The 20963-nt window shown below is 40.7% G+C and overlaps 1 protein-coding gene across 1 annotated transcript in view; it reads left to right on the forward strand.

Annotated features, from left to right (window-relative positions):
* Positions 1-1310: 1310 nt before the first annotated feature.
* Positions 1311-20963, forward strand: part of LOC142217268 (bile salt export pump-like) — a 39165-nt gene continuing 19512 nt past the window's right edge. Inside the window, exons 1-14 of the mRNA XM_075285462.1 lie at positions 1311-1380; positions 1938-1956; positions 2086-2121; positions 2807-2858; positions 4515-4753; positions 4869-4956; positions 5765-5898; positions 7178-7349; positions 7448-7572; positions 8033-8207; positions 11337-11450; positions 12740-12850; positions 12975-13100; positions 13930-14133. Of these exons, the coding sequence (XP_075141563.1) occupies positions 1311-1380; positions 1938-1956; positions 2086-2121; positions 2807-2858; positions 4515-4753; positions 4869-4956; positions 5765-5898; positions 7178-7349; positions 7448-7572; positions 8033-8207; positions 11337-11450; positions 12740-12850; positions 12975-13100; positions 13930-14133 (1665 nt within the window). The remainder of the gene's footprint in view (positions 1381-1937; positions 1957-2085; positions 2122-2806; positions 2859-4514; positions 4754-4868; positions 4957-5764; positions 5899-7177; positions 7350-7447; positions 7573-8032; positions 8208-11336; positions 11451-12739; positions 12851-12974; positions 13101-13929; positions 14134-20963) is intronic.

The following is a 20963-nucleotide window of genomic DNA, read 5'->3' on the forward strand; positions in this document are numbered from 1 at the left end:
ACAGCACCATCCATTGTATAGTGGCTATACTTGCTAATGCAAATGAGTCTAATTTATTTAATTGCGACAGAGCTGCAAATAGGCCATGTGCCTAATGAATGTGGCCTCACTGGCCTGTGAAGAGGGTGCAGGACTCACCTGAGATCATCAGGGGTGATGGGTGTCAGACCTCTCTGCTTTCATATTGACAACTATCCTATGGAGAGGTCATCAATATCATAGTCCAGGGATATAATGATCTAAAGGTGTCTGTACCCTTAGAAGTAGAGGTCAAGAACCTCTTGTGTGTGTCACAAGTGTAACATATCATAGTAACGTGTAACATCCTTTATTGTTGTAACACTGCCAAAAAACACATCTGTCAAATACTTCCGGAATATTGCACATGAGTTCAGCAATTTGTTGCAAGTTTAATCATGAAGGAAGTTTCTGTAATAGTTCTGTCTGTAATACACGTTGAAGAATTTCTTTGATAACTTCTAGGACAGGGGTAGGCAAACTTTGGGTGTAAAACTACAACTCCCAGCATTCATACTTACTCTGCTGTTCTTGGATCTGCCATGGAGAGGGATGGAGCATGTTAGGAGTTGTAGTTTCACAACAGCTGGAGTGCTGACCCCTGTTCTAGGAGATGATATGTATAGGTTCACATTTGCTTTGCAAACGCCATAGGAGACTCCGACGCAGATTGGCAGCAGACCCGAACGATAGATAGTCTGATGCATAAAAAAATCAGGTACTTAAGGAAACCAACCAACCCCATAGACTATAATGGGGTCCGTGTGGTTTCTGCACCAAACATGCTTGCAGGACATTTCTCTCTGTATGTTTCGTGCGCAAACCACTCAGACCTCATTATAGTCTATGGGGTTCGGGGGCTTCCCAGGTAACCACTTTTTTATGCGTATAGGATTTCATTCAGGGGGTGCCCAAGTGGACTCCCAATACAGAAACCTGAACGCAGGTGTGAAAGGCTGCTACCTCTGCACAACTCCAGCTCTACACATTTAATATACTTCCTAGAAATTACAAATGACTATTAACCTTTTGATGACTGCAATGATGTTGAAAAGCTTTATTGAATATACGTCTACCCTAGTAAGCATTGTCACAGTATAAATGAAAAGGGATAAATAAATCGATACATGAAACTGAGGATCTTTCTGAAGACGTCTATAGGTTAATTGCTGAAGTTCTTCAATTAGATTCTGCTCACAAGGCCCACATTGATTTATATATCAGTATAACCAGATATGAGATATATTGACAATCCTCTTTTTGCAGGGCCCGAACTGCAAGAAGAAACAACCATGTCGGTGACTCTGAAAAGCATCAAGAAACTAGGACACGAGAATTCCTCATTTGAGTCGGATGACTCAGGTACGGTAAATGTACAGCGCATTCATTGTAGTGTTCTGCCGTAAAAGGCGTTTTCTGGGAAATTATTATTGAAGACCTAATCTAAGGACAGGTCATCAAGATCAGATCGATGTGTACGACTCTGGTTCCCCCTCTAATGAGCTGCTTGAATGGATTGCTGTGCAATATAGTATAGTGCCATACACTGGGTAGTGGCTATGAATGGTACTGCAGCATGGCTCCTATTTGCTGCACCATAGTGGCAGGTCAAGGTATAGCAATGGAACAACACTGATCATCAATAATTATCTGGTCAAAATCCGGCCCATTTGACTCCGTGTGAACTAGCCTTTAGAAGATGGCAATGGTTTTTTCCAAGACCTGTGTCACTCCTGTCCATTGGTTTTGCGTGGTATTGCAGTTTAGCCCCAATAAAATGAATATCTACTATTTCTATTACAATATTATCAGCCAGGAGTAAAATATTGAGTCTAAAACTTTTCATCTGACTTTTGCACTTTCAATATTCCTCATTTGCCATCAGAAATCCTAACTATATATATCTTTGTCATTTACAGATAATCTAAAGACCACGGAGTAAGTATTTACATCAGATTATACATGATACTAATAATAGTAATAATGTATCCATTGTGGCACTATGACCCAGTATATACCGTGTACAAGATCGGTCGCTTATGATTTATGTGCTTTGTTTTTCAACAGGAAATATGAAGAAAGCAAAACATTAAAAAAAGGAGAGTAAGTATAATAGGCGGCCATGTAATACACCTAGTACAGATCAGTCTTGTCTGAAGTGAAGGGCCAGACATATAGGATTCCCCATTCTAATGAGCGCGCTCAGACCTCTTTTTGGCCACCTTTTGGCCACGACATCGCCTTGACATGACCGTAGTGGTTTAAGGAGGGTCAGTCAGATCTCCCTACATAATCTGACATTGTCACTACACCCCCAACCGGTAACATGCAGTTAGCAAGTTATTCATGGTCAACATAGAGTTAAAAATATCCTGAATTGTTATTTTTTTGTATGTCAGGAGAGGTCACAGGTCTTCTCTAGCTGATAGTGTGTAGAGATAAGCGAACTTCACAAAGTTTGGATTCACAATATTCACTGGGTGCAGGCAAAAATAAGGTCTTTGCCCCTAAATGCATCACCCCCCAAACACATAGGGGGACAATTGATGTCATAGGGATGGAAGGAAAAACTCAATGCATTCTGCTACATTGTTTTTGCAGCCTTTTTAGCTGCATTTCACTATTTGGGGCCTTCGTGTAATGGGGCCCTGCCTGGTTCACTACATGGGACCCTTGCCTAATGCCTTTCCTGCCTTGTAAACAGCCAGCAAATGTCATTTTACTAGATTCATGCTAAACCCCCAATAAATATGTATTTTATACGTAATAAAACATACTTTGTTTGCAGCTCTAAAGGCAATGATAAAGGAGACAGCATACGAGTCGGCTTCTTCCAGCTGGTAAGTGTATGATACTCCATAGTGAATAGCATTGTCAAGTGGACATTAGCCAAAGATATGTTTCATGGTGAAGTGACTGTACATGAGAGTATACAGATGTATCATCCCTGTAACTCATCTGCTAGCTGGGAACTGTATATAAAGCTAGTGAGATTGACGCAGAGAGAAGATTCCTAATACAATACTAGAATACAATGAATACATAAAAATATGCACCTGCATTCATAAGGACACCGAGGTTACAGAAGTTTTACTTAGTACAGGGCTAGAAGGGTTTGGTCTATGGGATTCAAATGTTTCTGACTTTGGATAGTTTTATTGAAAATTCATCTGTGGGTAATAATTAGACCTCCAAAAAGTTACCAGAAATACTGCCATTCAGTGCAGAAGTAGTGATGTAATATATAGCGCTGCGGAATATGATGGCGACATATAAGTAAGCATAATAAATAAATAATAATATAATATCTCCTGTGCATAGTGCAGATGTCGATACTAAAGTCTGTGGGGGTGCAGGGCACTGAGGATTAGGGTTGAGCGATCGGGATCAGGAAAGATCGGATCCCAATCGGCGATTGATCAAAAATCGGAAACCGGATTTTAAAATCGATCCTGAAATCTCAAGATCAGCTCAACCCTACTGAGGATGCAATATATATATTTGTATATATAGTCTACAGTCTCAGGTTGATCAGGCTTCTGGACCCCTCTAGATAGATAATGAGATAGATGGATAGATAGATAGATAGATAGATAGATAGATAGATAGATAGATAGATAAATAATAGATAGATACATGATTGCTTGATAGAGAGATAAATAGATTGATAGATAGATAGACATGAGATAGATAGATATATAGACAGATATATAGATAGATAGACAGATAGTTACATAGATAGATAGATAGATAGATGATAGTCAGATAGATAGATAGATAATAGATAGATAGATGATAGTCAGATAGATAGATAGATAGATAGATAGATAGATAGATAGATAGATAGATAATAAATAGATAGATAGATAGATAGATAGATGATAGTCAGATAGATAGATAGATAATAGATAGATAGATAGATAGATAGATGATAGATAGATAGATGATAGATAGATAGATAGATAGATAGATGATAGTCAGATAGATAGATAGATAATAGATAGATAGATGATAGTCAGATAGATAGATAGATAGATAGATAGATAGATAGATAGATAGATAGATAGATAATAGATAGATAGATAGATAGATAGATAGATAGATGATAGTCAGATAGATAGATAGATAATAGATAGATAGATAGATGATAGATAGATAGATGATAGATAGATAGCTAGATGATAGATAGATAGATAGATAGATAGATAGATAGATAGATAGATGGATAGATAGATAGATAGATAGATAGATAGATAGATAGATAATGAGATAGATAGATAGATAGATAATAGATAGATAGATAATAGATAGATAGATAGATAGATAGATAGATAGATAATAGATAGATAGATAGATAGATAGATAGATAGATAGATGATAGATAGATAGATAGATAGATAGATAGATAATGAGATAGACAGATAGATAGATAGATAGATGATAGATAGTTTATAGTAAATTGCTTTATGTGTAACTGCGATACCATATGTTTCCAGTTTAGATTCGCCTCTTGCTCTGAGAACTGGCTGATGGTGTTTGGCGGTCTTGCTGCGGTGATCCATGGCGCGGCGCAGCCCTGTATGTTGCTTGTATTTGGCCTCATGATTGACACATTTATATTGTATGATATTGAGCTACAAGAACTCCGAGATCCCAACAAGACTTGTACAAATAACACTATCATGTGGATAAATGGCTCCCTCTTTGAGGATAACAATGCCACACTGAGCTGTGGGTAAGACATCCCATTACAATTATTAGCCGTCTTAATGTGCACTTACCGAAATCTTCTGTTTTACAATTTGACATAATTTGCATGAAGTCTGATTTCTTCCTTTCTTTGCTGACAGCACGCTGGATATTGAGATGGAAATGACGAGATTCGCGGCTTACTACGCGGGCATCGGATGTTCTGTCCTTATTCTTGGATACGTTCAGGTAAGTATAATGGTCAATTGTACAAAACAGTAGCGAGAGCGTCCATTATGTGCTGTTAGAGCACACATGGAGCCTTCTCTGTGGATTCTATTATAAGTACGGTTATATTCACATCGCTGTCAGGATCTCCATTTTTCTGTTCAGTTCCGGGAACAAAAAAACAAAACAAAAATAATGACGCAACAGATCCTGAGCTGATCCTGATGATGCCCATTAACTATGAGACAGTCTGATGGATGTCCATTATGATCTTTGTCATTTTGCCATAGAAAAAAATCCAGATTTTAACACTTTTTGCCCAGGTTTTGATGGAATCTGCAATTCCTGACATTATTTCAGATGCAGATTAGCTTAAGGCTATGTTCACATCTGCGTTGGAGCCTCCATTTGGATATTCCGTCGTAGTGTGCGTCCACAATCGCCAGACCAAAAAGTCATGCAAGTCTGAATTTTACATCCAGTGGTCTCAAGAACGGACACCCAATGGATCCCATTATAGTTAAGGGGTCTGCAGGCTCCATATGTGGTCCCATTCACTTGAATGGGACTGAGTTGCAAACAGGTCATGTGACCAATGAAAGTGACATCACTGGCCTGTGAAAAAGAAGCAGCGCTCATGCAGAGCCACTGTTGCTTCAAACAGCTGATCTGTGGGAGTCCTGAGTGTTGGACCCACACCAATGTCACATTGAGGACACCAATATTTTATTTCCAGAAAAAACCCTTAACCGTCCCTTTTGAAAGTAAATTGGCAAAGTTTTAGTGAAATCCCACTAATTTGGTCTTTTCTTTTCATTCTCAATCCCAGATTTGCTTTTGGGTAACAGCGGCTGCCCGACAGATCCAGAGAATAAGGAAACTTTACTTCCGTAAAGTGATGAGGATGGAGATCGGATGGTTTGATTGTACCTCAGTCGGAGAGCTGAACACCAGGATGTCTGAGTAATGATTTAGTAATATATACATCATATAATACCATATAGGCATTTAATTGGAAGTATACCGTATACTGGCCCTCCATACAACAGCACCTCTCATAGGATTGTATAGGATAGCAGCACATATGGTTGGCCACTGCCCAGTACAACTCCTCTCCATTGGTGTGGTTGGGATGGAATAGGGACTGGGGTCTTCTATTTCACTGATTAGTATGGGCCAAAACTATGAGACCCTCACAAATTGTTCTCATTTAGTTTCCATTTGGTTGGACATGTCCGGATGTGTTTCAAGAGATAACTAGATTTTCAAGACAATATGATGTTGTTATATTGGGTCACACAATAATATGCTGTGTGTCTATGTGTGGCTACCTTGTGGTTGTTTTGTATATTACTATATTGTACCAATTCGTGTTTTTTTTTTTTTTTTTGAGAAATTGTAGTCCTGAACCAAATTTATGTTAAAGTTAAGCTGAGCACATGTGTAGTCTCAGTACTTGACATACGGCTCTATCAGACCTCATTTGTAGAAATAGAATTCATCCCATGGTCACATCAGACTAAACAATTTTTGGGGTCTGACCCCTATAATAATAAGAACTAGTAATACTAAAAAGGACCAAATACCAGAAACAAGTAATTGGTCCATCCTCAGCTCGGATGTCCAGGAGACCCTTTAGGATTGATCACATTGCATCTAGTTAAGGCTTTATTCCATTGTATGCCACCAGATGGGCGTCTCTGTTTCGGGTGATTACCCAAGTCAAATTTTGATACTTTTTAAAGGATTGGTCATTGACTCCTATAGCAGCCACCTATAGGTGGCACTAAGGAGTAGTTTCCTTTCTTCTACAGGTGACTTATTTTGCATACTTTTTCCCCAAAATACATTGCCTTAAACACTCCCTACCATCAAAGATCTCAAGATTTGTTTAGTTTTGGGTTTGAGTGGCTTGGATCCCAGATTCACTTCTGGTCGAACAAGAGACCTCAAAATCTAATAATTTACAGACAGACATTTGAATTCATCCAAGACAAATTCCCAAATGGTTAAAAATCAAACATTTTGGAATATTTGGGTTGAACCTGGGTAGGAAGGAATTGATTCATCCATCTCTACCTACCAGTTGGATCTCCATAAGGAGAACCAGTTCCTTCTGATAGACCTTGACTACAATAACGGCTTTGCTCCAATGACAACTTTACTACAATGACTCGCCTTTTGCACTTGACTCTCTAAAATGTTATAAATTCACTAAATTGTGTTTTTTTTCCTATCACAGTGATATCAACAAGATCAATGATGCCATTGCTGACCAGGTGGGGATCTTTATCCAGAGATTCACCACTTTCTTAGCTGGCTTCCTCCTGGGATTTGTGAATGGATGGAAGTTGACTTTGGTGATCATAGCCGTGAGCCCTCTCATTGGTGTTGGAGCTGCCCTTATGGCCTTGGTAAGATTTGTGCCATTCCATAACCCCTGGCTTACAATGCAGTTGACCCTTTATTTGCAGGGTGTATTTGTTTGCTTGATTGATCTCTTGTTTTATAGGCGGTTGCAAAACTAACAGGCAGAGAATTGCTGGCCTACGCCAGAGCCGGGGCGGTGGCTGATGAAGTGCTTTCTGGAATCAGAACCGTGGCAGCGTTTGGTGGAGAACTGAAGGAAGTGGACAGGTCTGTAGTGGCACTCATTTTAATGTTTACCCTGCATCGCAGGTGGTTCTAAATGTAACTTAAGGGCTATGGATTGCTATAAGACGACAGAAGAAGTGACCAGTTTTGCAGTAATGTGGTCATCTTCTCAAAAGATAAATCTCAATCCCATCGATATTGGTGTAAGCTCCCATTAGAGGAGGAGTCCTGGAAGTGTTGACATGGTCCCACAAAGCCCAGATCTCAACATCATCCAGTCTGTCTGGGAAGACATGAAGAGACAGGATTGGAGCAAGCCTACATCCACACAAGATCTGTGCTTAGTTCTCCAAGATGGTGGCGAGAACAACCTCCCTGCCCAGTTCTGCCAAAAACTGTCTTTAAGTTGTAGAGAACTTCTTTAAGAAGATCCTGTGTCAGATCTGTGAATGTTTTTGGTATCATGATATTAATAACATTGTCGTATAATTTGTATCTGCAGATATGACAAGAATCTTGTGTATGCCCAACGATGGGGGATAAGGAAAGGCGTCATCATGGGATTCTTCACCGGATACATGTGGTTTATAATATTCCTCTGTTACGCACTGGCATTTTGGTATGGATCTAAGCTGGTTCTTGAAGAAGAAGAATATTCACCTGGAAACCTATTACAGGTAAAAGGTTATGGTTCGATTACAGAACTGTGTGTTTCTGGGGTAGGGTGTACATGTTGGTGGGGCACTATGGTAAAGGACCACATGAAGATGCCCCCAGCGGGCAACCGAAACTGTCCTTTACAGCATAGTCATGGCCATAGACAGCAATAGTCTAGACCCGACTCACTGAGGTCTATGGCGGAGTCTTCCAGACATGCAGCGGAATAGATACGCTGATATCATCTATTGTCAGTAGTGAAGTTTTGGTGGGGTTATCTGTGAAGGTGTTACATCTGTAAATGAGGTGACTACTGCAAAATAAAACCCTACAAAATTGTCAAATAGCAGTTATAATTAGGCTTAGTGGCTAGAGTCAAAATTGCAGGATATAGTTTATTTTCGAAAATACGGATAGCGACATGGGAAATTAAAAAAAAAATTTCTAATGATTTATCATGTTAATTTAACATGCTTAATGATTCATCCTGGTAATGATTTGTTCAAGTAATGAATTGATATTAAGCAACGCATTTAGTAATTGGATGTGGAAACCTTAAAACCTTGGCCAAGGTGAATCCTAAGTAGCAGGTAATTGATATTGTAGACCCCGGAGCAGGTTTGTAGCAATGGCAGCTCATACATGATTGATTTATGGAGGTGCAAATCATTGACGACACTTCTAGAGAATACATTTACAAGGTGCATATGAAGGGGAATACTAGGGCAGCCATCCCTGTCATATGAAGGGCATGCACTAATCCTCAAGGCACTATGCTTATTTAAAGGGAACCGTTCACCTCTTCCATCATGTCTAGTTTAGTAAGTTCTTGTATTCCTCATGACATAACAATACTGGATCATCTGTTCTTAGAATTCTGTCTTGTGCCGTTCCTCTGTTATTCCTCCTGGACATTCATTATAAATTGACAAGGCAATTCCCTTTGTTGAAGGGGTGTGTCCCTACATGAGCTGAACATGATTGGACAATATCAGACTGTGGATGGACACGCCCCCAACTGGTAACACCCAGCTGTCAACTATAGGTTGGACGTAAAGGGGTTGTGCCACTACGGACACCTATCCTATATCCAGAGGACAGCGGATACGATCACTGTGGGCACAATCCCAATGATTAGGAGGACGGAGAACCCGCGCACCAGTCACTTTCATTGGGGTTGCTGGGACTGTCTTGCAAGCGCACTGGAACCAAATTCACAAGGAAGCCTTAGGGCAGTGATGGTGAAACCTTTTATTTTATTTTTGATTTCATGTAAATTGTGATCTCACAATGTACATTTTTTTTCCCTGACAGTATGTCTTTTTTGGAATATGGGATGGAAATCCATGCAAACACGGGGAGAACATACAAACTCCTTGCAGATGTTTTTTTTTTGCCCTTGGCGGGACTTGAACACCAGGACCCAGTGCTGCAAGGCTGCAGTGCTAACCACTGAGCCACCGTGGCGAACCTTTTAGAGGCTAAGTGCCCAAACTGCAACCCAAAACCCACTAATTCATCACAAAGCACCAGCACGGCAATTTAACCTTAATAATGTACGGATCCACAATTGCACACAATTACAGACCTACAAAATATGGTCATCCGAATGGGGCTTTATAGAGTTTTCTCCTCCACAGTGGCCCCCACACAGTCCAATCTGCTGCACAGTGGCCCCCACACAGTATAATCTGCTGCACAGTGGCCCCACACAGTACAATTTGCTCCACGGTGGCCCCCACACAGTATAATCTGTTCCACAGATGGGTGCCTAAAGAGAGGTCTCTGAGTGCCACCTCTGGCACCCGTGCCATAGGTTCACCATCACAGCCATAGGGGAATTTTGGGTCCGCCGTCCTCCTGATCAATGAAGAACTTGGCAATTGTGCCCCCAATAATTGGACATATCCCCTGTCCAAATTAACAAGTCCCATCATAAATACATTGGGGGATTTTATTTAAGCCTGGGGTTCTGTATGCCAGTCTTACTCAGTTCCCCAACTGGCGTGAGATGCTCCAGAATTATTAAAAGGCTCCAGCTTACCCTGTGCCCCGAATCTAAATCTACTTGGGGAAGGAACTTGGGTGGTTTTCATTTATAACTCACACTAGCTTTTGGGCATAAGTTATAGTATATGTGATAAGTTCAAGCATCCCCTTGCTGCACCCACTTTCTTAAAAAGTCACGAATGGGGTGCAGAAGGAACAATATGTGACATCACTGCCATAAACGAGGACTGAACCCGAAATGATGCACCACAGTTACAATCATCTACACCATAAGACTGATGTAGATGGGGGAGCAAATGTCCCCCATTATGTAACTGACTTTGCATATCCTCCCAGTCTGGGCTCCGCTCCCACCCATCTGATATTGAGGACCTATCCTGAGGAAGGTCATCAGTATCAGAAACAGCCCCAGAGAACCCCTACGAGCACAGTAGACGTGACTCTTACGACTATATGCTGTTTTTTCACTGAATTGCTATATTAACCCGAAAAAAATATCTCGGGAATATCTTTCTAATTGAAAAAGTTAATAATAGCAAATTGCACATCACCTTATTATTGGAGTATTCAGAGTATTCATTTTCCTAACAGTTGGATATGTAATTTCTTCCTTCAGATGGTAAAATGAATCTAATTAAAACGTTAATGAATGTTATAATGTGTCACTTTATGGCACTGTAGGAACAGCAGCGCACTTACTGTACCATCATAGAAAAGACTCCGATTTCTCATACAACCTACTCAATACAATACTGGGACTTGATATCAAAACCCTTAAAAAGCTGCAGTAAATAAAACAACCACTGGGTGGCTGCACATAGACACACATAGGATAATACTAGGACACAATATTGTGTAACAATGTTATTTCAAAAAGCTGATCATCCCGTTCACATATGTGGACATATCCGGCCAAGAGCAAAGATAAGGAAGGACTCTGTATATTGGGATAGTCAGAACCTTTCAGTCCTTGTATGGTCCTTGCAAAAGGATATACTATATATTATATTAGGATGTGTTACACAGTTCCATGTACTATGTTCCCAGACTAGTGATGTATGCACAGTAATGGCTCGCTTTGCAATAGTCCTGGTTGATAGCAATATCTGATGATATGTTAACACTTTGCTCTGTCCTAGGTATTTTTTGGCGTCTTGGTTGGTGCTCTGAATCTTGGTCAAGCGTCCCCTTGCTTGCAGGCCTTTGCCTCAGGACGTGGTGCAGCCACGAACATATTCGAGACCATTGATAAAGTAAGTTCCATCTGTAAATGAGATAAGCAAAATCCTCACTCACTTTAGTGGGACTGCTAGGGCATACATTAAAGGGGTATTCCCACGTCGCAGCAGTCTTCACTGCTGTAAAATCTTCTTTCTTCCTGGTTTCTTACATCATTTGGTGGGCGGGGTTTCACATGCAACCTGTTGTTTAGCTCTGCCCCCAAATTTGTGTGTAGCTCCACCCACCCATATTGGAATATGAAGTACAGGCAGCAGCAACTCCATTCTGTGTTACATACAGAGACTGTCTGTCTCTGCCATAATGAACACAGTTGAATTAGCTAGCCTGATAACTGGGAGAACAGAAGACAGTTCAGAAATCAATGCAGCTCCTCTCCCCTATCTGAGAGCAGGGAGCTAGGTCACATGTGTGGTGTAGACACAGGAATAGCTAGATACACAGGCTCGCTCCTTGCACTTAGCCCCTCCTCCCTCCCCCCTGAGAGCAGCAGATATATCAATTGACTCATGAGCAGCTAAGTCAAGGGCTGTGTCAACAATGATTTGAATAAAGTAAGATAGTGGACAAACAAAGCAGTTTTGCTGAAGCAGTGTATTTAGGAAAAGTCTTACATCCACATTAACAAGCAGTATAGATAGGATCCTTGAGATGGGACAACCCCTTTAAATGAACTCATAGGTCCCTGTTACATTGGCGGAGGTCAATATAGCTCTGTTTTGGGCTACATTCTTTAATGTATGTAGGGCTTCCCATCTTTTACTGCATGGAGTAATGCAATAGATTGTAATACTCCATGCAATGGATTCCCATATAAAAGATATAGATAGATAGATAGATAGATAGATAGATAGATAGATAGATAGGAGATAGATAGATCACCTAAATCCATTATACCAACCCAGCCCTTCAGATAGATAGGTTAGGGTTACCAGAACCCAACATATCACCCCAGACCCGCAAATACATAGATTAGGGTCACCTGAATCAAATTGAGTTTCTCCTTGTGAATGGCTTTCTCCATTGCAGAGATATCACCAATTTGTCAATATGCAAATAAGCAGTGGGGGCATTGTTATTGTTCCAAAGAGGTGAGCGGCAACACCCTCATTGCTCCAAGGAACTCATTTGCAAATTGACAAAGTAGTAAAATCTTGATTCTTAAATACATTTTCAGAATGTGTTTTTGAGGCTTGTTGTATTTTTTCTAATGTATCTTCTCATGTTCTTAGTCTAAATGTAGTATTTAATATGAAGAATCAGTACGCGAAGCTCATATTCTGCTCATTTTCTTCTATTACAGGAGCCAACCATTGACTGCATGTCAGAAGAAGGCTACAAACTGGACAAGGTCAAGGGAGAAATACAATTTCATAACATTACTTTCCACTACCCCTCCAGACCAGAGGTCAAGGTATGATGTCTTCACTCTGTGTGTACAGTATACTGAACTGATCTTTCTATGTACATTTTCTGAATAAGCTTTTGTGGGGGTTCTTACTATTTATTCTGATGTAATATTTTTAATTTTTGCTCAGATTTTAAACAAATTAAACATGATTATCAAGTCCGGAGAGACCACAGCATTTGTTGGACCCAGCGGAGCTGGAAAGAGTACGACCATTCAGCTCATTCAGCGCTTCTATGATCCTGATGAAGGCATGGTGAGTGTGTCCGAATACTGATGGGGATGTAATGTGACCACACGTCAGACTCCTGATGGTCATGGGCCACACAGACTGGTGGTGTAGTGTAGTCAAGGCGTACAAAGTAGGAGATGGTTGCACAAAGTCACAAGAAACCTCAGACACCCGTAGTCTCCATGAAACACTCAACATCACCCTTGTCCTCACAGATTCTCCCCTTCACACTCATGAACTAGGCCTTCAGCCCCTTGTGACATGGTCCAAACCAACTGGACAGACTCCACACTCTATGTTGGCTTCTCCAGAAAGACTCAAAGGCACCTCTTAAAGGAAATTTCTGGGATTTATAAATTGATGACTTATCCTTAAAGAAAGGTTATTAATGGAAGATCCTTTGGGATCCGACATCTGGGAAGTAAGTGGATCAGTTGAATGAAGTGGCACAAGTGCACCTCTTCCCAGGCCATGTGTCATCATATGCATTAGTCACATTACCTGGTCAGTCCTATTCTAGTGAGCGGGCTAGACTGTGCTTGGGAAGTGTTGAAGAGGCTGCAGCCTTCACCTGAACAATGCAGCTTCTTTCAACAGCTGATCGGTCAAGGGTCCCAGTGTTGGACCCCTGCTAATCTTTAATTGATGGAGGATAGGTGCTCAATTGATTAATTGCTAGAATAAATGCTCTAAGCATGACTCAATTTTTTTTCTTAAGAAAAATAACCCCCTCCCAAAAGTGGACCTGTGTGGTCAAAAGGTGGAGTCAAATCAGAAAAGTCAGCATACAATGGTTGGGACTTGCGTCTACTGCTCACCTTGGTGATTTTGGCCTTTCCTTTTCCTTTAACAGGTCACCTTGGATGGACACGACATACGCTCATTGAACATTCAGTGGTTGCGCTCTCTTATTGGCATAGTGGAGCAAGAGCCAGTCCTGTTTGCCACAACAATTGCCGAAAATATCCGTTTTGGTAAGGACAGTGCAACAATGGATGATATCATTAAAGCGGCAAAAGAAGCCAATGCCTATAACTTCATCATGGACTTACCACAGGTTAGTCTTGTCTTATCCTGAAACGACTCATAATCAGGGGTTGTAGAGGGTACAGAACAGGAGCTTTAGTTGGTCATAAGGTGTCTCTTTCCAATATGAGGAGACCAGTATTATAAAGATACATTATAGTTTTGGGGCCCGGTATTTGCATTGGGACCCAGGAGCCTCATGTTACGTCTCTGCTCGTGATAGGTAATAAAATCCCAATAGTCTAGGTAACTCTTCTTATTAGAAGACACATGGCTGGAGTGAAATAAAAGTCTCTCAATTTTTTTTAATACCAAGGGCACACTTACCAAAGAGACAGACAGGACTGCTGCTATAGTGACCTGGGGGTTGGGTAGGCCCCTTTTCTACATGGGCAGTGTGGACCTGTGCTAGGTTTTGAGAGGCCAATCACATGGTGGAAAATGAAGAGGAATTCATAGGAATTCATTATTCATTGGTCATATGTCCTGATCACAGCTCAGTCCCATTCATAGGAATGGGCTAAGCCACAATGCCAAGCATAGTCACAATTAAAATGTACAGTGCTGTGTTTGGTAAGCAACGAAGAACGTTCATCCAAAGCCTGAAGCCTCCTCAAATAGTTGATCGGCCAAAGGCCAGGTGTCTAAGAACAGGTCATCAATAAATAATTGATGGCAAACTCCGGTAACATTGATCGCTGGCTGTAATAAATGTAGGTCATATCATAACACAGAGACAGTTTATATCTGCATTTTCATTTTATTAATAACTAACAATATTAAACAGGCAGTAACAACTAGCGATGCAGCTCTCAGGTGCTACAACAGGCATAAGCTACAAAGTGTCAGGAGAACCTCTTAACCATGTGCTTGCTCTGTTTCTGGAACGACTGACCCATCACCATCTTGGATAGGTGACAGTTCAGTGTCTGGAGCTGACTAGAACTAACCATTGTCTAGATCTTATGACAGATCACTGGCCCGATCTTGAGTTTCATTACAGTTAAGGTTGATTGGTATCCAGGACTTGTGGTTGAACTATGTTTGCATCTTGTTGGTCATCACCATTGGTAGGGCTTATTTGCACGTTATCCAAAACTGGTACCTACTGACTTTCTGAAAATGTATCTGTTGAGGTTGCGGAGTTTTGTTTCTGGTCATTTGTCAGGGTGAGTAACTGATCCTCTGATGCAATCGATGACTGCTCAGAACCCAAATCTGGAACATCATTTCCAGGAGATGATGTTTCAAAAGAAATTTGGACTGTGGATGATTCTTTTTCCTTTCCTTCACTTGAAACATCTCTCTTTTGCCTTATGGTAATTGGAATTTCTTCTGAATTGGGTTCTTGTTTTTCTCCATTTTCTTGCCCATTATTTATTTGGTTCAGTGATGATTTTTTAATCTGGTCTTCATGGATGTCATCTTCTTCACTTGAAACATGTCTCTTTTGCCTTATTGTAATTGGAATCTCTTCTGAACTGGGTTCTTGTTTTTCCCCATTTTCTTGTCCATCATTTACTTGGTTCGGTGATGATTCTTTAATCTGGTCTTCATGGCTTTCATGGTTGTCATGGCCATCATCTTCACTTGAAACATGTCTCTTTTGCCTTACTGTCCTTGGACTTTCTTCTGAGCTAGATTCCTGTTTTTCCCCATTTTCTTTCCCATTATTTACTTGGTTGGGTGATGATTTTTCACTCTGGTCTTCATGGCTTTCATGGCTTTCACGGCTGTCATCTTCTTCACTTGAAACATGTCTCTTTTGCCTTATTGATGTTGGGACTTCTTCTGAGCTAGAGTCCTGTTTTCTCCCATTTTGTTTCCCATTCTTTACTTGGCCACGTGATGACTCTTTGCTCTGGTCTTCATGGCTTTCATCACTTTGATCTTCGTTTTCTTCACTTGAAGCGTGTCTCTTTTGCCTTTTAATACTTTGAGCTTCTTCTGCGCTAGAATCTTGTCTTTCCTCATTTTCTTGCCCATTTTCTACTTTTCCATTTACTTCGTCTACAGTATGTTTCACATTTTCACTTACTTTTCCTCTATTTTTCTTGTGTTCATTCCAGTTTGCTTTACCATGGTTCTTTGTACCGTTGTTATTGTGTCTTTCTTCCCCATTTCTTCCATATTCTCTGGTACCATTATTCCTTCTTTCCCTTGTACTATTTCCTCTATGTCTTCTTTCTTGGGTTGTATTATGACTTCTTTTCTGCTCATTCTCATTGCTCACAGCATCTTCTTTCAGATCCCTAGGTGTTCTTCCATTGCTTTGTTTAGGAAGGTGCTTTACTCCTGTATGTGCACCTGGATGATGGTTTCCTTTTATGTTGTTAACACTTCGTTTAACTTTCTCATTATTTCCAGTCTTATCTGCTCCATTATCTTCCCATACTTTCTTACTTTCCCTTTCACCTGGTTCCTGCCCTTTCCTTTCTCCTTGTTTTTGCCCATTTTGTTTACCCAACTTATTCTGGATACCTGGATTATGGAAATCTTGCCCTTGCTTTTCTCCTGGCTTTTGCCCCTCCCTTTCTCCTTGTGTCTGTCCTTCCCTTTCTCCTTTTTTCTGTCCTTCCCGTTCCCCTTGCTTCTGCCCTTCCTTTACTTGTGGCTTCAGACTTCTCTTGACTCTGCTATTATTTTTAAATATGTTTGCTTCTTGTCCATTTCTCTCCCCTGGTTTCTGTTTTTCTTGTCCATTTCTCTCCCCTGGTTTCTGTTTTTCTTGTCCATTTCTCTCCCCTGGTTTCTGTTTTTCTTGTCCATTTCTCTCCCCTGGTTTCTGTTTTTCTTGTCCATTTCTCTCCCCTGGTTTCTGGTTTTCTTGTCCCTTCCTTTCACCAGGTTTCTGATTTGTATTTTGCCCTTTCTTGTTACTCACATTTCTTTTTTCCCTTGGTTTGTCATCATTTCCTCTCTGTCTGTTTTCCTCTGTGTTCTCCTGTTCTTCCCTGTCTTCATGTCTCTTTTGCTCTGCTATCCTCTGACCCTGCGCTCCATGTTTTGTATGTCTCTTTTCCTCTGCTATCTTCTGACCCTGTTGTCCATGTTTTGCATTTCTCTTTTCCTCTGCTATCCTCTGACCCTGCTCTCCATGTTTTGTATGTCTCTTTTCCTCTGCTATCTTCTGACCCTGTTGTCCATGTTTTGCATTTCTCTTTTCCTCTGCTATCCTCTGACCCTGCTCTCCATGTTTTGCATTTCTCTTTTCCTCTGCTATCCTCTGACCCTGCTCTCCATGTTTTGCATTTCTCTTTTCCTCTGCTATCCTCTGACCCTGCTCTCCATGTTTTGTATGTCTCTTTTCCTCTGCTATCCTCTGACCCTGCTCTCCATGCTTTGCATTCCTCTTTCTCTCTGCTATTTCCTGCCCCTGTCCCTCTGGTTTTTGTTCATCATTAAGGACCTCACGCTTTACCCTCTCTGCATTATCTTTAAACCCCCTTTCCACTGTTTTCTGACCCTGTTCTCCATGTTTTGTATGTCTCTTTTCCTCTGCTATCCTCTGACCCTGCTCTCCATGATTTGCATGTCTCTTTTGCTCTGCTATCTTCTGACCCTGTTGTCCATGTTTTGCATTTCTCTTTTCCTCTGCTATCCTCTGACCCTGTTCTCCAGGAACTGCATGTCTCTTTTCCTCTGCTATCCTCTGACCCTGCTCTCCATGTTTGGCATGTCTCTTTTCCTCTGCTATCCTCTGACCCTGTTCTCCATGTTTTGTATGTCTCTTTTCCTTTGCTATCTTCAGACCCTGCTCTCCATGATTTGCATGTCTCTTTTCCTCTGCTATCTTCTGCCCCTGCTCTCCATGTCTCTTTTTCTCTGCTCTATCCTGACCCTCTTCTCTTTGTTGTAGAGAATTGTTGTAGAGCTCACGTTTTACTCTTTCTAGATTTCCATCACTTTTCTCTGTCTCGTTCCTACTTATCTCTCCAGTGTTCTCAGTATCGTCTCCTTTCTCTTCCTCTGAATCTCTGTGTTTCTTTTCATGTCTCATATTTCCTCTGTTTTTCTTGTTTCCTTGTCTTGGCCATTCCTCACCGTGTCTACTTTTCTTTTGAAATGCCTGTCTACACTCTTCTGTATGTTCCTGTCCTTCTCCACACTGACATCTGTTCTGGCCATGTTTCTTGTGTTTCTCAGCCCCTTCTTCCTGCTCTCCATGGTTTCTATGTCTCTTTCTCTCTGCTGTCTCCAGCCCTTGTTCTCCTTGTCCCTCTGTCTCTTGTACAGTATTATTATGGAGCTCACGTTTTACTCTTTCTAGATTTCCCTCACTTTTCTCTGTCTCATTCCTACTTGCCTCTCCAGTGTTCTCAGTATTCTCCTCTTTCTGTTCCTCTGAATGTCTATGTTTCTTTTCATCTCCCTTCTTTCCTCTGTTTTTCTTGTGTTTTGACCATTCTTTTCCTTGTCTGTTTTTCTTTTCAGACTCCTGTCTACACTCTTCTGTATGTTCCTGTCCTTCTCCACACTGACATCTGTTCTGGCCATGTTTCTTGTGCTTCTCAGCCCCTTCTTCTTGCTCTCCATGTTTCCCATGTCTCTTTCCCTCTGCTCCCTCCTTCCCATGCTTCCCATGTCTCTTTCTCTCTGCTGTCTCCAGCCCTTGTTCTCCTTGTCCCTCTGTTTCTTGTAGTGTATTATTATGGAGCTCACGTCTTACTCTTTCTAGATTTCCCTCACTGTTCTCTGTCTCGTTCCTCTTTGTCTCTTCAATGTTCTCAGTATTCTCCTCTTTCTGTTCCTCTGAATGTCTATGTTTCTTTTCATCTCCTATCTTTCCTCTGTTTTTCTTGTGTTTTGACCATTCTTTTCCTTGTCTGTTTTTCTTTTCAGACTCCTGTCTACACTCTTCTGTATGTTCCTGTCCTTCTCCACACTGACATCTGTTCTGGCCATGTTTCTTGTGTTTCTCAGCCCCTTCTTCTTGCTCTCCATGTTTTCTATGTCTCTTTCCCTCTGCTCCCTCCTTCCCATGTTTCCCATGTCTCTTTCTCTCTGCTGTCTCCAGCCCTTGTTCTCCTTGTCCCTCTGTTTCTTGTACAGTATTATTATGGAGCTCACGTTTTACTCTTTCTATGTTCCCATCACTGTTCTCTGTCTCGTTCCTCTTTGCCTCTCCAGTGTTCTCAGTATTCTCCTCTTTCTGTTCCTCTGAATGTCTATGTTTCTTTCCATCTGACTTCTTTTCCCTGTTGTCCTTGTGTCCTTGTTTTTCCCATCCCTTTGCATGTCTGTCTTTCTTTTCAGCCCTCCTTCTACATTCCTCAGTATGTTCCTGTCCTTCTCCACATTGACATTTGTCTTGGTCATGTCCATTGTTTTTGTCAGTACCTTCTTCTTCTACAGATTGACTTTTGCTCACATCCCTTTTATCCCTTGTGCTATGATCTTCATGTTCTTCCTGCTCCTCACTTTTGTGCAAGTCTTGTTGTTCCTCAGAACTATCATCCTGTGTTTGTTGACTTTCATGTAGATCTTTTTCGTTTCTCGTCTTACCTAAGGTCAAATTTTGCTTGCCCCATGAATGTCCTTGGGTCTGTCCAGGCTGCTTGAAATTCTTGTGCAAGGCTGAAACAGAAAAGTCAAGTTTAGCAACAGGCCGCTAACTTTTTTCTTCATCTTTAATCATTAAACTTAGTGAAATATGGAAATTGACCATCTATATGTGTAACTCTATACCTTAGCCAAGGTTCAATGGAGACACTACAGACTGGGATTATTGCATTGTATGACTGGGGTAGACCACAGTGCTATCAGTATCACACGTTATATCACCACTAGCACTAAAGGTTTCAAACACTTTTGCATTCATTTGTATTATTGAATTGCATCCACATTATAAAATTTTAGTAAAATTGTTATTTTATTTTTATTTTTTTTTAAGTCTGTGTTCTCATATATTGCAGGTTGCTCAGTTTCATTCACCCGACAACACACTTACAAGCAATTAAAATAAAGTTAAATAAAAAAGATATTAGCTTAGAAGATTTCTATAGAAATAGGGGCTACAGAATAAGCAGTCTGATAACTTTTCTGACGAATTTAGCTCTAAATGGGACTGAGCAGTCTACAATGTATGGGGACACATGCAAGCTTCAAGATGTGTACTGAGAATTTTCTAATTAAAACCAATTGCAAAAATGATTCTTATCACATAATAAATGCAACTCAATAAATATCTGATTTGAAAGTGTCCATAGCCTAGAAGTTATGGATGTTTATTGTTCAAGAAATGGCATTAGCCCTGCAAATTCAGACTAGCAAGCTCTGGACACCATGACACCATGACACCATCATGACACCAGAAATGCTTTTCTAGGTTTCTATTATCAGCTTTCATATGACACCGGAACCACTTATCTAGGTGGTACAAAGCCAAATATACAGCCATTTGAAATGACCTTCTGTACACCCATAGTCAATGCATACATAGAGCTGAAGCATTTATCAAAAGGGGGGGCTTTGGTAAATGCTTCATCTCTATGTATGCATTGACTATGGGTGTACATAAAGGGTCTCCCTGGTAATGCTTAGTTAGAGCATTGTAGGTAGGAAATGTACAGCCTGTTTTCTATTAAAGAGGAAGTTAGATAGGTTAATGAAGTATATTACAAAAACGTTCACCAATTTACAAAAATAAGAAATGGCACTAACCCTTTACGCTTTCTATTAATGCCAATACATTATATCAGTATACTTTATCAGTTATCACAGTGCTTGGTTGTAGCGACTTACCTTGGAAATCAAGTATACACCTGAAGCCACAGTTGAGTTCACAACACAAATGGTCTGCTGGGCAGTCAGCATCCGTAGTACATGGCGGTGTTGTGCAGGGGTCTGTCCAGTTTGATC

This window comes from Leptodactylus fuscus, chromosome 8 (assembly GCF_031893055.1).
Source record: "Leptodactylus fuscus isolate aLepFus1 chromosome 8, aLepFus1.hap2, whole genome shotgun sequence".
NCBI lineage: Eukaryota > Metazoa > Chordata > Amphibia > Anura > Leptodactylidae > Leptodactylus > Leptodactylus fuscus.